At 38.7% G+C, this 15,930-nt stretch overlaps 1 protein-coding gene across 1 annotated transcript; it reads right to left on the reverse strand.

Moving 5' to 3' along the window:
• Positions 1-7,369: 7,369 nt before the first annotated feature.
• LOC142339108 (uncharacterized) lies at positions 7,370-12,468 on the reverse strand. The gene is made up of 2 exons (XM_075388884.1): positions 12,309-12,468; positions 7,370-8,622 (listed from the first exon to the last, which is right to left on the reverse strand). The coding sequence occupies exons 1-2, from the start codon at positions 12,466-12,468 to the stop codon at positions 7,370-7,372; spliced, it is 1,413 nt and encodes a 470-aa protein (XP_075244999.1).
• Between the last annotated feature and the right edge of the window lie 3,462 nt (positions 12,469-15,930).

Consider the following 15,930-nt stretch of genomic DNA (forward strand, 5'->3'; position numbering starts at 1 on the left):
CTACATGCAGAATTCTGTAAGTGGGAAAGCAAAGGACTTGATTCATGCTTACTCCTGCGATCCATCTTATTATCAGACAGCACTGAATGAACTAATCCGAAATTTCGGTGATCGTACTATAGTTGTCATTGCGTTCATTAACCAGCGCGAAAACTGGCAAATGAACTTCCAAAACAAGCAAAGCTTCATTGCCTTTTCCTCATTTTTGAAAAGACTTGTGCAAGTCTTCCAATACCTTGGCTTTACAGCAGACCTCCAGTCTACAACACTCATTAAGAAAGCCAAAGAGAAAACACCACATCATTTGGTTCTGAAATGAACTGAACATTGTCTTACCGAGCTCAGCTCAGACCCGACTCTTATGGATTTTCAAAAATGGTTAGAGCTCCAAGCTCAAATCTACGACAAAGTGGGTCGAGAACGCAATCAAAGAACCATCAGTTCTCAAGCCTCAAAGTTTGTCAACCCGAACAACCTGCAAACCAAGCCATACAATAGCAACCTCCCATTTTCAGTCAACAACGCATCAGCGGGAAACAGTAAAAAAAAACATTGGAACTTTGCGCCTCAGCAAAAACAACCGTCAACATCACAAAAAGTTCCGATTAAAACTTTTAACACAAAACGATCTTGTGAGAAGTGCAAACAAGAAGACAGCATTGCCACATGCCCTGAGTATCAGTTGTGCTCACCAGGTGATCGATACAACCTTGTCAGCCAAAACAATTTGAGTACAAACTGCTTGCGCAACAAACACCACAAACAATCGTGCCCATCGCAAAAACGATGTCAGGTTTGCCGTGGATTCCACCACACAACTCTTCATGATCCTGCCAAGCAAAAATCAAACGCCCTACAGCAGCCTTTTCTACTGAAGTTGTTTCTGGTAGCAACCCAACAGCTTCGTCTAGTAGTAAAGATTCAAGTCAAAATCCAAATACATCTTCTCAACAGAAAAGTCAAACAAACAAAGCCCCCAACAGCCGTTATGGCCAAACTTTCAACAACCAAAGCCATCAAAACGTACAACAACGTAATTTAAACGGCAATGCAATTAACCAATCGTTCAGCATTAACCAGTGCTCAGAAACACCGAAAAATTAGTATGAGCAATTGCGGCTTATTCCGGTTTCATTCCTCAAGGGGGATAAAGCATTCGATACCTACGCCCTCATAGATCCCGGTAGCCAATTCAGCTTAGTATTGGACGCCAGAGCTGAATTTCTTGAGCTTCCCTGTGAAACTCAACAGTCAGTACCACTACAATTTCTCAATACAGAGAACAGCATGTCCCTCTCAAAAATTGTTGAGCCAGTCACAATAACTCCATATAAGTCAATTGAAATATCGTTTGAACTCTCTCGAACGTTCAGCACGCCGTCCCTGAACGTCACAGCTGCAAAAATGTTTAAACTTAATCAAATTTGTGATGCCTTCAACAGTTTGCGCCACATACATTTCCCTAATATTGCAAATTTCCCGATGGCAAAATCGGCGCCCTCCTCGGTGTTAATGCATTCGCATTCACCTACCCTACTCATGTTATACCTGGCAATCAAAATCAACCGTTTAGTGTGAAAACTAAACTTGGTTGGACACTCGCCGGTGAATATGAGAACTGTATCTCAGCCACCACTCAGCAGCCCGCAAGTCAGCGTAAGAAGAAATTTTTTTTCCATGTGTCAAGAAACAGAAGAGATGAACCCAGACTTGACGAACTTGTTCAACAGTTCTGGAGTATTGAAGCCGATGGCATTCAGAAGGACCGTGAACAAGTTCACACAAAACAAGAAGTACAGTTTCTTGATATTTTGAAGAACTCTATCAATCACAATGGTGAGAGATATTAAATCAAACTGCCCTGGAAATCAGAAATAAATTTGGAAAACAACTTCCATTCTGCACTGAAACAAGTCAAAAGCCTCAACACACGCATTCAACGTAAACCTTTGTTGCAAGAAGAAAACAGTAAGACTCTCTTGACATTGACAGACCTTGAGAAAAACTATGTCAAACCGGTGGAAACGCAAGATCCTCAACCAGACAGAATTTGGTACCAGCCACACCATCCTGCGGAAAATATCAATAAGCCCGGAAAAGTCCGCCGAGTTGCAAATGCCACTTCAAAATTCCGCGGCCAATCGCTTAATTCAAACCTCCTTAAAGGACCCGATCTCCTTAATAACCTTTTAGGTGTCCTGATGAGATTTCGAGAACATCCCGTTGCAGTCCTTGCGGACATCGAAGGCATGTATATGTAAATCGCCATAAATCAGATTGATCAATCCGCTCATCGATTTCTCTGGTTAGCAGACAATCAGATACAACAATACCAATTTACCAGACTCATCTTTGAAGCAAATTACTCGCCTTCGTGCGCAATATACGTTCTTAACCAGTGTGCCAAAGAGAACATTCAACATTTCCCAGAGGCCCTCGAAGCCGTCAGAAAGCTTTTTTACATGGATGACTACATTCAATCACATGCAACAGAAAAAGACGCTTGTAAGGCAGTTCTTGAAACAAAACATTGTCTAAAAACAGGTGGGTTTCGACTCATAAAATTTGTTTCAAACAGCTCTATAGTCCTAAACCAAATCCCTCCAGAAGACAAAGACTACCAGACATATATTGGTCGAGTTCTTGGTGTTAAATTGAAGCTTAAGAAAGACTGCTTTCTTATGAAACCCCTCACTGATTTCCCAAAAGATGCCTTAGCGTACACTCAACGTAAGATCTTTAGTCTTGTCTCCTCGATCTTCGACCCAATAGGGATAATGTCGCCATCAACGATCCGTTTCAAAATAGTTCTTCAAGAACTGTGGAAACTTGGGAAAAAATGGGATGAACAAATTGCCCCTCAAGTAGTTAAACCACTTCAAAAGAATTTGGACTTATACTTTTCTTCACAAGAAGTGACATTAAACAGAACTCTCAATAAGAGTTGCCATTCACCAGAAAGTGAAAATGAAATCCATATATTTGTCGACGCCTCAGCTGTAGCAGTTGCAGCCGTTGCATACTTGAAAACAGTTCCTAACTTAGCCACCGATGTTGAAACTTGTTACTTAATAGGCAAATGCAAAGTTGCTCCAATTAAACAAATCAGCATACCCAAATTAGAGTTAAAAGCCGCAGTCATCGGAGTGCGCATTCTTGCAACCATCATGAAAGAGTCATCGTTTCACATTACTCGTTCTACAATCTGGACAGAGAGTCAAGTAGTACTTGACTGGTCATCCACAACCAAGAAGCAACCTGTTTTTGTTGCGAATCGCCTCAAAGAAATTCTTGCACCAACTGATGCTTACCAATGGAAACACGTTACCACCAAAGAAAATCCAGCTGACCACGGACCCGTGGTCTCAATCCAGACAAAATACCAGCCACGCCTCTAACAGCGCCAGCATTTCTTTCCGCAAGACAGCTCAGTGCTCCTGAAAACTCCAAAGCATGTGTTAGCAACGCATGAAATTTCACGCAATTTGTCGGAGCAAATAATCGACCCGACACGGTTCTCAACTTGGAACAAGTTGCTCCTGACTTCAGCAACAGTCTTCAGTTTGGTCTTTCGGATCAGAAAACAAAGGCCTAAAGATTAGCAGTATATAACAGAGGACGTCATTCTTGCAAGAAATCGGCTGATCAAAATGTCGCAGCAAAATTTCTTCTTCTCAACAATCCAAGCCCTGAAACGTGGTTCCAGGATAGATTTAAAGTGCAAAATCCGTTCGCTCAACCCAATGTTGGACAACAATGGAATCCTTCGGTCATGCGGAAGATTGCAATTTGCGCCAGATAACCTCGAAGTCGAGAAATTTCCGATTTTACTGCACCCAAAAGACAAGATAGCGAGACTCTATATAGAGCATGCACACAAAATTTGCGTTCACTAAGGAACAGAGCCAGTGAAAGCTTTTGTGCAGCAAAGATACCACACCATTGGACTCAGAAAAACACTTTTTATTATAAAGTACCGATGTTTTCTCTGCAGACGATTTGCCGCTCAAAACATTCAACCCGTCATGGCTCCCCTTCCTGCCTGCCGTTTTCCGACATACTCTATCCAGTATCCTTTCGCTAAAAGCGGAGCCGAATGTTTTGGACCCTTTTATATGGAAGATGCTAAAGGACAGATTGAAAAACATTACGGCCTCTTCTTCACTTGCCTGGTTACTAGGTGTGTTCATCTAGAAGCTTGTCTTGATCTCAACACTGACACTTTTTTCAACGCTTATCGACGTTTTGTAAGCCGCAGATGTCAGCCAACAACAATGCTCAGTAACAATGGCAAGAAATTGATTGTAGCATCTGAGGAACTAAAAAGATCTGTGAAACGTCTCGACAACGACAAAATCTACAAAGCAATGGCAGCAACGAACACAACCTGGAAGTTCAATCCTCCCTATGGACCTCATTTTGGCGGTATTTGGGAGCGCTTGATCCAGACCGCCAAACGCACTCTATTGATCATTCTAGGCTCCAGAAGATTGTCGCTTGATGTGTTCAGGACTATGTTGGTCGAGACCGAAGCTATATTGAACTTCAGACCACTAACGATTGTCGCTGACCTTCCGGAAAAAGAAATGCCTCTCACGCCAAACCATTTTCTGATCAACAGACCGTTCAATTCTCTCCCACCAGAAAAGTTCGACAGCCAAGAACCCGCCAGTTTCAAGTCTTGGAAGAATGTGCAGCAAAAGGTCAACCATTTCTGGAAACGACTCGTCAAGGAGTATCTATTGACACTGTTAAAGAGGTCCAAATGGAGCGATAGTGAACAAACAACACTGAGAGTCAACGACATCCTTTGGATTCTGAAAGATATGACTCCACGTGGAATTTGGCCCCTTGGACGTGTTCTCGAAGTCTACCCTGGACGAGATGGACAACACCGTGTGGTGAAGGTGAAAACGGCTTACGGCACGTACGTTCGCCCGGTCTCCGCGCTCGTACGCGTTTTGGCTGATTAGCCCATTTTTCTCGACCGTTTTTTGAAACAGTTCTCTAGGCAACTTGGGTTACACCCTCTTCGACGATCTGGTCGACCGTCTGTGATGAGTTAGTTGGTCTCCTCTTTCCCCATGGAGCATGTTGTGCAACAATCAAGTCAGAAGTGAAACTTGAAAAAACATTGACTTTTGTCCTTATCGCAACCAAAACGAGTTGGTTGTTCCCGCAAATTAAAACTGATATAAAAAAACATAACAAACTGTCTAGAACAATGTAATTGAATCCTTATCTACATTCTCTTACATAACTCTATTTTTTGCAATTTTGGACAAACGACAGACATTGTACATTACCAACTAGTATGTCGAAATCGTTCATTTGTTGACATATACCAGGCATTTGCTAGGCGAAAAGAAAGTTCCGTTCACGTGCGAAATTTTAAAACTGTTTGGAAACTATGTGTCTTTCTGGGCAAACAGTGATGTGTCTTTCTGGGCAAACTACGGGGGGCATAAGTGTCTTCCGTGAACACTACGGGGGGACAAAAGTGTCTTCCTGGGCAAACTACAGGGTGGGACACTTGGAAGTCTTTCTCACTATTTCCCTATGCCATGCATGAAACTAATCTTAGGAAACAATTTTCCCTCCACTTGCATGTTTGGTTGCCGCTTTCGGCTTGAAGCCATTTTAACTACCACCGCTTTTGCTTTGAAAGTTAATTCGTCTTATGTTCTCGCCAGGGTACTTTAATCTCGTTTTGGTCTGGGCCCATTTTAACATTTTATCCACAGTTATAAACAACCTACACACCCAGTACAAGATTTTGAATTCCAAATGCCACCAAGGCGAAAACGTTCTTTGTTGGACTGCTTTCCGTGACACTCCAAACTTCTGTGTCACTCTAAACGCCGAAAATTTTGGCGTTTAGTTGACACACGATAACACCAGTGTGAAAATTCACCAATTATTGCGTCCCCTATATTTACCCAAAACCCTGTTTAAGGGCGTAAAATTTGCTTCAAAATTTTTACCATGCAAAATGGTTTGACTAATCATATTAAAAGTCAATCCCGCGTGGAAATTATTCTTAGTCGTCGCGGAATCCCGATAAAACGACGTTAGAGAAACTTTTTATTTGTCTTCTTTTTATAATAAAATTTTCATTTTTACATTAATTTGTATTTAGTTTATATGAATGCTTTTTATAATTTTTCCAAGCACTTCAACTACCACTAAATGTAAGTTATCAGTTATCTTCACTGCTTGAATTTTAAAATACTAGAAGTCTGCGTTTTGGTGTTGGTTATATTATAAGACAAATCAGATAAATGAGTTAAAATGGCTTCAAGCCGAAAGCGTCAAATCAGGCATGCAAGTGGGGGAAAATGGTTTCCTAAGATTAGTCAGACATCTCACTTGTAGATAAATCAGACATATCACCATTTTTGCTTGCTTCGCTTTCAACTGCTTCCAATTCTAGAAACGAATTGGCAAGGGCTGGCGAAGAACTTGCTTAGAGTTCATTACAGTCAACAATATCTTGATCAAGCTCACTTTCTGAATAATCTGGCTGATTGAATCCTGGATCGGGGGAGAAACACTATTGTTTTCAGATATCACATTCCTGGGTTGGTTGTGAAATTGAATCCAAGTGGCTTTCGTTTTCTGATTCCCAATCCCAATCATTTAATATAAAATTGTGAAAAGCAAATTCTCTAATATTTTTATGTCCAAATGATAGGGAATTTATTGGGTCAAGGTAAAACCGCTTGTCACAGTAGGCCGAAAGCGCAACTTTGTTTTGTTCGAGTGTCATAAACTCAGGTTTCACTGATTTGATGGTCACATTTTTTACGCGGATAATTTCCCGGCTGTTCAATACTCTCTTGTTTGCTTTAGTTGCTTTCGCCCCTCTTGTGTTATTCCCTTTGCATTTTTCTCCTGACAGTCTGCAAGAACAATACAAAAAATCCATTTTCTATTTTAATCTATTTGCTTTCCTAATCTAGGTTTCAAAGTTCCTGTTATATTAAAGAGACGCTTTCATGAATTTGGTTAGTTTCCAAACTGGAATTTGTTTTAATAAGATATATTGTTACACATACCCTTCGTTTGTATTGAATACATTTTGGTTTTCAAGCCACAGAACTCTTCCATTACCAACCCTGCCAGTTCGTTGTTAAATTTGAAGAGTTACCATATGATTTTCTGTGTTATACAGTGCGTTATCAGAAGGGTACTTGGAGAAATCGAATTTTGTGTTCCCTTCTGCTCGTGCCAGCTCCTCATTCAAGTCATCAAAATCAACAGCATAGGTAAGTGAATCCGTATCCGAGAATAAAATTTCACACCTGAACCACTGTTTCATAATCTCGTCGTGAAATCGAACCATGAATGCTTTAGGAAGATCCAGAATTTAACCACCAACTATTGTAGGTTTCACCCAGTTTATTTTCGTTTTTCTTGTTGTCACGACTGCCATGTTTCCATCAAAAATTTTAAAGGATTCCATTTTAAACTTATCTTTGTGGTTGAGGAGAAATCGTTCATCTCGGACCCGGAAAGCGTTAACTCGGTTTCGCGTGCTTTCACGACACTTTCCAAAAGCAGAGTTGTTCATGAGTTTGAAATTTTCAGCAATTTTGCTGGTCGCTGCTTGCCGCAATCTTGTTTTCAGTTCGATATACTTTGCCATCCACTTTGATTGTCTGAACTTGAGCACCTTGCGGAGTTTTGAGACCTTAAGGCTGTTGCGATCATAATTATTCAACGTTACATAGTGTAGTGTATAATCCTTCTCATCATAGAGTGTTTGAAGCAGTTTGTTGCAATTTGAAACTTTTGGGAGATGACGTTCTTCCAGAAGGTCCAACTGGTAACTGCTCAACCACATGCTGTCCACAGGTTCTCGGGTAGGTGCCAATGGAAAATCTTCGTGAGCATCGTAAATTGAGTCGGGGTAGTCCACGTCGACGCAGACAATATATCCAAATTCAGCGTCGTCTGGAGTTTGCAAAACTTGTTCAATCGTCACTTCTGTGTCCGTCTGGAAGGAACTGAGTGGCAAGCGGAAATCTTTCATGAACCCACCATAGAGGTTATTAGCATGTATGGTGAGACCACATGTTGATTTCTGCGTGTCATCAAAACGTTCCAGATATTTTTTGTTTGGCGTGCACAGTCTTTTTGTGTATAGTGAAGACATACCCCCTCGGAACCATTCTTCTGCAAGATCAAGATGGTTGCGATCTGTGAGAAGTTCCAGGTCGTAGTGACATATCTTCAGAAAGGCATCGCCCGCTAAGTGTGGTGCTGATAGGTATTGAGCACAGTCCAAGCTGTACGAGTCCAGACAGACTGCTCGTAGCCACGCAAACCAATAGGCGAGCTGGAGGGTGTTGTCTGTCAAGTACAGAAAGTGATAGTCACCCATGTTTCTACAATACAAATTTTCGAAGATCAGCTTTGCTTTTTCGTAGTCACCTTCGGTTATTGTGACTTTTCCTGATTTGATCTTGTCGACCCAGAACTTCTTAGGCGGCAATTTTTTCAACTTGAACTTTCTGAAGGTGTCCATGCAGGAGTAGGGGTAGAATCCTTTACCGTGCAGTAGTTTCACATTATTTTGGTCACAGTATACAAAATGGTTGTCGAGTATATCGAAACTATCTTCAGGCAAACACTGAACTAGTTTATCCAAAGACGAATGCATGAAACGAAGAGAATCGATAAAGCGAAGTTCTTCGTATATGGGTATGACGTTTCGGTTTTTGTTAAAAATATCTTTGATCCAAACTTTAAAGCTAAAACTTATATAATTCTCATCAGTTTGAGGAATTATTGAAAATTCATTGTAAGGGTTGCAGTGATGAAGACTTTTTACAACATGATGCAAATCATATCCTGACAAGTTGTGTGCGATTATGGGGACGATGCTCTGTGTTCTGCGCTGTAGGTTGCACTTTGTGTGAGCCCAGCCAAGAAACTGATTCGAGAAATGGCAGTGATCCAGGCCTTTTTCGATGTGCTCAGAAAAAGTAGTTTCACATTTCCAACACTGAGTCGCAAGCTCTTTTGCTTGTCCAATTGCTCCTGTGAAGTACCTGTGTTTTTAATTTTTTTCGTAGATATCTTTTGCTAGTGTCTCCATTTGATTCACAAAAACTTGCATGCAATCTTCTTCTCTGTACAGATGAAAGAACTTCAAATTTGGACTTCCATGTGAAATGGCTACATAACAGTAACCACTCGAAATGTGTGTGTCCAAAACACGAGTTCCTGAAGTCTGCGGATTCTGTTCATTTGATGATACCGGAACAATGATTGACGCTAGGTCAAAAAAGACAACCAGTGGAAGAGCTATTTTTGCTTGAAAATTTTTGAAAGCAAGACTGTTGCTGTCTGGCTCAGGTAGCAGAGCTTGACATGTTTCGAATTGATAGCAAAGTTTTTTGTATTTTTGAAGCGTTTCGTTGTTCGAACAAACATGAAAACAGTTGCGAAACATTTTCACGCGTTCATTGATCTGCCGCCCTTGCACTTTTTGAAGTTTACCAGGTCTGTTATTAGCACGTAGTGATAACGTTCACCATCAGTTATCAGTAGGAGAAAAACGACAAAATCAGAGCCGGGCTTTGAAAGCGGAAAGGATACAAACTTTTCTTTTCGTATCGAAAAGTGTTCACTTTTACTTTATTACATCTTTCAAACGCGCTGATTTTGTCAATTGGCATCGGCATCAGGAAATCTTCTTCTGCTTGATGAGTTAGAGGGTTTGAGCGACAGTATGTTGCGGGTTTTGTTTCTTTTGCAGTACCGATCCTCAGGTTTCGTGAGGGGGCAACCTTTCCCCTGCAAATGGTATGCAGCCGTGATACAATACAAGAAACAGTTTGGATCGTTAAAATCTCTGATTTTGAGCAGGCATTTTAGAGCACTAAGTTCAGTTGGAAGTGTGATATAGGTTGATCCCCGAATAGGATTGAACTTTGCAAAAAGAATTTCGAGTTTTTCTACCTTTTAAAAAATCCAACCACTTCTACTTGTGGCATACATTGAAACCACGTTTACAATATGCTGCACGGACTCAAAGAACTGCACTTCGGAGATCATCCGTGTACACAAGTTGCAATTCACCGTTAGCGTAAATTGTAACGTATTTTTCTTCTTCATTAATCCCCTAAGTGAGTGTAATGCTTAGAGAAAGTTGAACTTTCTGAGGACCTTCAAGGGTCTTTTGACCTATAAGTTCATTGATTCATTAATTTGATATCTCTATAAGTTCAAGAAAGACAAAACGACAGTGTGATCATTACCTTCAATCTCGTACATCTCCAGGGCACCTCGAGTTGCCGACTGTACTGGTACTGCTTGATTATTGCTTTGGCCTCGGTTCCAAACAGGCAATCAGTGAGCATTATTCAGATGTTGATGAAAGTTACTCTGGTTGTTGGAAACCAGAAGGCAGTAGGCACACTGATTTTGAACTTTTCCACCGTGCTACCGTCGGTTGTGTTGGTTCATAATCAGAAAGTTGTGAGTCTCAAAACCACAAGTGCCAAACTCCAACGCTGGAAATTCCGTTTGAACTCCATGAACGCTCTGTTTGTGTCTTTTTGTGTCTTCGAAAGCTTCTTTTGTCGGCCAGTTCCTTTGCGCAAATTTCACACGGTTGCGTCATTTGAGTTTATCAAATTTTATTTCGAAATTTCGACTGACTGTTTTACTGAGAAATAAACTGAGCAAATGAAGTCAAATTGTAACAACAGTTTACTGGTACAATTATAGGGAGTGTTAGTTGGTTGAAAGTTGTGTTTTACACGAGAACAACTTCCCTATAAGGGTGTGCTTGAATTTTGACACAAATTTCCAAGTTTGAAACGCAACTATTGGTAGGAGTGTAGGTCAACTTTAACCCATGTTGAATTTTTACCAATAAGCGGTGTGTTCCTGCTCAGATTTACTCATTTCCATTATTTCCACATGCGGGGTAAAAGGTTATCGTGTAGTTGTAGTTATATAATTCATCTACCAAATGAAAGATAGCTGACGCAGAATAATTACAATACACACTTCTCTGTCGAGAAAGGGTTCAAGTGTTCAAAATACTCTTCAAAACTTTGTTTCAGATTTTCTCTACACTTCGAGGGGTGTATCGAAATTCCGTTGTTTTTTCAACCGTATTATCAGTTTTCACTTTTAGTTTTCCGGAATACTTGGCAGCATTCTTATACTATTGACTAAAATTGTTCTAATCTTCTATTATCAGCTTGTTTGTGTGGTCACAAAGTAATTCTTTGGAATACTAAACATTCTATCTTATCATTGTGCAAAAGCAAAATTGCAGCTATATAGATAGATAGGTAGCAAGCAATTGAAAATAAGGATTTGATATTTACCACTAATACTGGTAACACATTTAACAAATGTCATTTGGTGAAAATCATAAGTGTGGTTGTGGAATAACAAAATGCACTCTATTTAAAGAATGATTTTTTTAATGTTCAAAAATCTCTTTCTACTAAATGACGAATAAAATAAGTTTTTTTATAACTATTTAAGTGGTGAGAATTTTGCACTTTTACGGAATTCCTGCATATGAAAATTTATTTTTTACCATTTAAAACCTTTTATTTACTATATGGTAATTAAAATAATAAAACATTTTATAGCTACTTAAGTAGTGAGAATTTTGCACTTTTACAGACTTCCTACATAAGAAAATTGACTTTTTACCATTTAGAAACCTTTTTTTACTATATGGTAAATAAAATAAAAGTTTTTATAACTACTTAAGTAGAGAGAATTTTACACATTTACAGAATTCCTACATATGAAAATTGACTTTCTACAATTTAAAAACCTTCTTTACTTTTTACTATATAGTGAACAAAAAAAAGTTTTTTATATTAGGTAGTGATATTTTTGCACTTTTACAGAATTCCTACAAAAATTGACTTCTTACCATTTCAAACCCTCTCCTTCTTCATTATGTGTTTCAAACAGAACTTTGCTTGCATTTTTTTAATGCTATAACATGTGATATTGATTTCTGTCAACGCTCACTAACTAACAATTTGACGGAATACTTTTTGATTCTGCCTTCCCTTTCCCATTTTATTCTCTAAACAAAAAGAGACATTATGATGTTCAATTAAATTTACCATTGCAACTTGAAATTTTTTACATAATCACACACAAAAAAATTATTACAGCACACACAATTTAATTGTTTAGAGGTTCATTAAAATGGTAACTATTTGGAAATGTTTCAGTTCTTAGAGTTTAGTTCAGTCCTCAAAAATATCTATAATTGGTGTTCGATTGGCACGTTTTTTCTGTGGAGCATTGCATACCTTGGGAGTCTATGAAATCAAAGGTGTTGTGTTGGTTGAGGTTCTGTACGTTTCGAAGGATACTGTAGCATTCGCTGCAGTCTGCGTTGGGTGTCACAAAAGTTGTCTCTGAAAGAAGAGAACTATCGAAATTTGGTTCGAACTGCTCGGTTGACCCCATATTCCATGGCAACTTGTCCATGATTGAAGCGATGACGGCTTATTGTTTTGTATCTCTTGTTACCGGCGTAACAATGGGGCTTGGGTCGTTTGTTGCCGGTGATCCAATTGGTGAAGTAGCTGGTGAGGTTGGCAAAGGTTGAATTCCCCAAATTGAGCCAGTTCTTCAATTGCCTGGAAGTGGCAGAGTTGGTTCCCAAAAACAGACAAACAGTCACATTCTTATCGGTACAAAAGTCTCTTTGTGCCTGGAGAAAGTGTGTCAATGTCATAGGGGAGAAGTAGGGGCATTTTTCGAGGAACACTGTATCCTCCAGCTGTTAGCACAGTTTTCGTGCCATTGTAGTCTGTAGATACGTATTTATCTGGTAGTGTTGCAACAAAATTCACGAACATTTTTGGTATGATGCAATGTTCAATTGATCTCCAACAGCCTTTTTCGCTATTCTTCTTTTGCTATATAAAAACGATATAGTTTTCGTATTGAGTGTGACAGACAATACTGCGCACCCAAGAATCGTCAGACTTGCAAAGAATGTGGTAAGACATTATTTATAAAGTGCTTTTACAATTTGTTCTCTTGAAACTGGAGCAGAACTTAACAACTATAGTCTTGAGTGTAAAACAAACAAATAAAATCTGGCAAATACCAACATTAGCAACATTTGTGTGTGAAATTTATTGAATATCTAACACACCCATGTCAAGGGTTGTAACTGCAAATGTGAATGTTTACTCTACATGAACTTGTCTGTTCAATAGTTTTGGTAACTAGTTGCAAAGTGTATAAGAATGTCTTATCTACACAGACTCAAACACAATGTCTTATCTACACAAACATTCAGTTTTATCATGTTGATATATTTAATAAAGTTTATAATGTATACAATAGCAAGAAATTTACAACCAGTTTTGTTTAGAATAGACTGTGTTATATCAAACGCCTAAGGCCCCCAAGTTTTTGCTGGCTGTGTAATTTTGAGTTCCTTGTTATCTATGGACACACCCAGAGGTCAAACTTGTTTTCCCCTAAATTGCACTAGGTCCTGCTCTATGTTGAGTAATATTGTTCAAATATAAACTTCATTACTTACGCAATAAAACAGTTTAAGTGAGGGTTTTGTCTTACAATTTGACGAAATTGCTAAGTTTTATAACCTAGATTTACATTCAAATTCAAATCAGAAGCAAGCATTTCAGAAGCAAGCATTTCAGAAGCGCTCTTATCAGTAGCAAGCATTTCAAGTGTTGTTTGTGTGTTGTGTGTTGAAGGCACTTGCAAATAAAATCATTTCTGAAAATTCTTTCAAAAATGGTAGTTTGACAGAATTTTACGTACACAATTCCTGAAAATGCCATTTAGTGCTAATAAGGACGCAGAGTTTGGAGAGGTGTATTTTGAAATCTCCAGAACAAAGAAAAGATTGATACGTTCAACAGTGAAGTCTTATGAAAATACGGGCACCTATGTATTTCTCAAGCTGTTTGAAAAAGTTGACAAAGAATGTGAAATTCAACAACGAATTACTCTAACTTTAGATGAGTTTGAGTCAAAAAGGTCAGCAAAAATACGGTCTGCTGCAGTAGGTAAAGCTACTGAAAACGATCAAGCTAACAAAGCTCCAGCAGCGAAAAGACGTAAAACTACAAAAGACAATTCAGACTAATTATAATATCTTTAAAAAATGGTGGAAGCAATGTATGAGCGTTTTCCGGGTTTCTTCAAGCAGTTTCAGAAAATCTTCAAATATTTTATAACGGAAGAAAAACCTAATTTTTCTTGTCTCAAGAACTCTGCTTCTTGCATGCCTTTTGAGAGTATCCACTGTGATTATAACCCCACTAATCATTACCATGTTCTTATCGACGTGTCGGAGTTCTCAGCAGACTTTCTCAAACAAACGAAACCATGTACAGTTCCGTGTCTTTTTACAACTTTCAAGTATCTGTTCTCATCTTCGGATACACTGGAGGCAAAGAGAGATGTTTTTCAAAAACTCTTCCTGGCAGTGGAGTACAAGAAAAGCAATTTCAACGGATACTCAAAAGCAGACACTACTGTTTCCGTACAAAAGCGTTTGCCAATGTTTACGAAAAATCTCACAAACAACCAAACTTCAACCAGAATGCTTACAACGAAACTTTGCTGCACACACAAATTTGGAAGTAAATACATCGAAGCAGAAAATTCAACCAATTCAAACTGATCAACTAACAACTGAAACTCTGAAAAAATTTCAATCGATTCTCTCTGGACCGCATATTGTCAAATAATAGATATTTTTATTAGCTGATATGGAAAGTTAGAAATTGAGTCTGATGTTGTGTATGTTCGCTTATCTGAAAAAATTAAATTTTGAAAAAAAAATTATTTTCAATATACGTTGGTAATGTTAGAACATCATATGGAGCGCAAAACGAAGCAAATCAATATCACTCATTTTTACAAGTTTGTGTCCACTGAAAATAATATGAGCAATATAAATACAAAATAAGCCACACAAAATTGAGTTTTATTTCTGTATAGTTTGGTTTCTCAGTAACTCATATACGGTATTAACATTAAAGTCTGAAGCAATTCTCAGCCGCATGAACGAATTTTGTATTTTAGTTCCGAACATCTCTGAATCAGAGTGTTCAAATTGTCTTCGTCCATTAAATTGTTAAAATATGATTCTTTGAAACTTTCTGCGCCGAAACAATATAAATGGGACTTGCTTTTTCACCAATAATGAATATTATTACATTATGAGCTAAGGCAGCAGAAAACTTTAGTTCAATTGATATAGAACAATTTATCAGTTCAGGGTGAATAATATCATGAGACGCCTGCTGAGTATTCGTCAGATCGAAAACCATAATAAAATGACTTGGAAGCCTTCTAGACTGATTCCATATCCATTGTCGATATAGGCTAGATCTGACATAGTGTTAAAGTAAACACGTTTTGAATCATCAGTTGAAAACAAAAAGGACTTTCAGCAAAAAGGAGATCATTACGGTAAATGCAAATTTGTTCCAAATTGCACTTTCTATAGTGAAATGAGTTAAGCAGCTTGCTTCCGAGAAAAGCTTCGTTCGTGTTTAAGCAAATGGCGAGTCGTCTAATTGGTTTTCTACCAAAAACATTTTCTTGCTTCCAGCTCTGCAAACCGGCAGAAGCTAGAAAATTTTTAGTAATCGTTTCTAGTTAAGGATAGGATGCTGGACTGGACAGCAGGGTTTTTTCTATTGCTGACACAACATCATCGTTCAGCGTCATTTTCCGTAAATAAAAACTAGCTTCTGTAATTTTTATTTTGTAGGATTTTCCAACGTCACCTGAAATTAGAAAATCGTCAATTGATCGCCGAAACGAGATTCGAAGTGTTACGCCATGGAGATGTCGCTCACAGGTAAAGAAGTCAACCGCCATCTTTCCATTAACTGTACACTCAGCAGATCCTCTGACTAGAGCTTTTCG

The sequence above is a fragment of the Convolutriloba macropyga genome, chromosome 1 (genome assembly GCF_964194025.1).
Source record: "Convolutriloba macropyga chromosome 1, txConMacr16.3, whole genome shotgun sequence".
In the NCBI taxonomy this organism is placed as follows: domain Eukaryota; kingdom Metazoa; phylum Xenacoelomorpha; order Acoela; family Convolutidae; genus Convolutriloba; species Convolutriloba macropyga.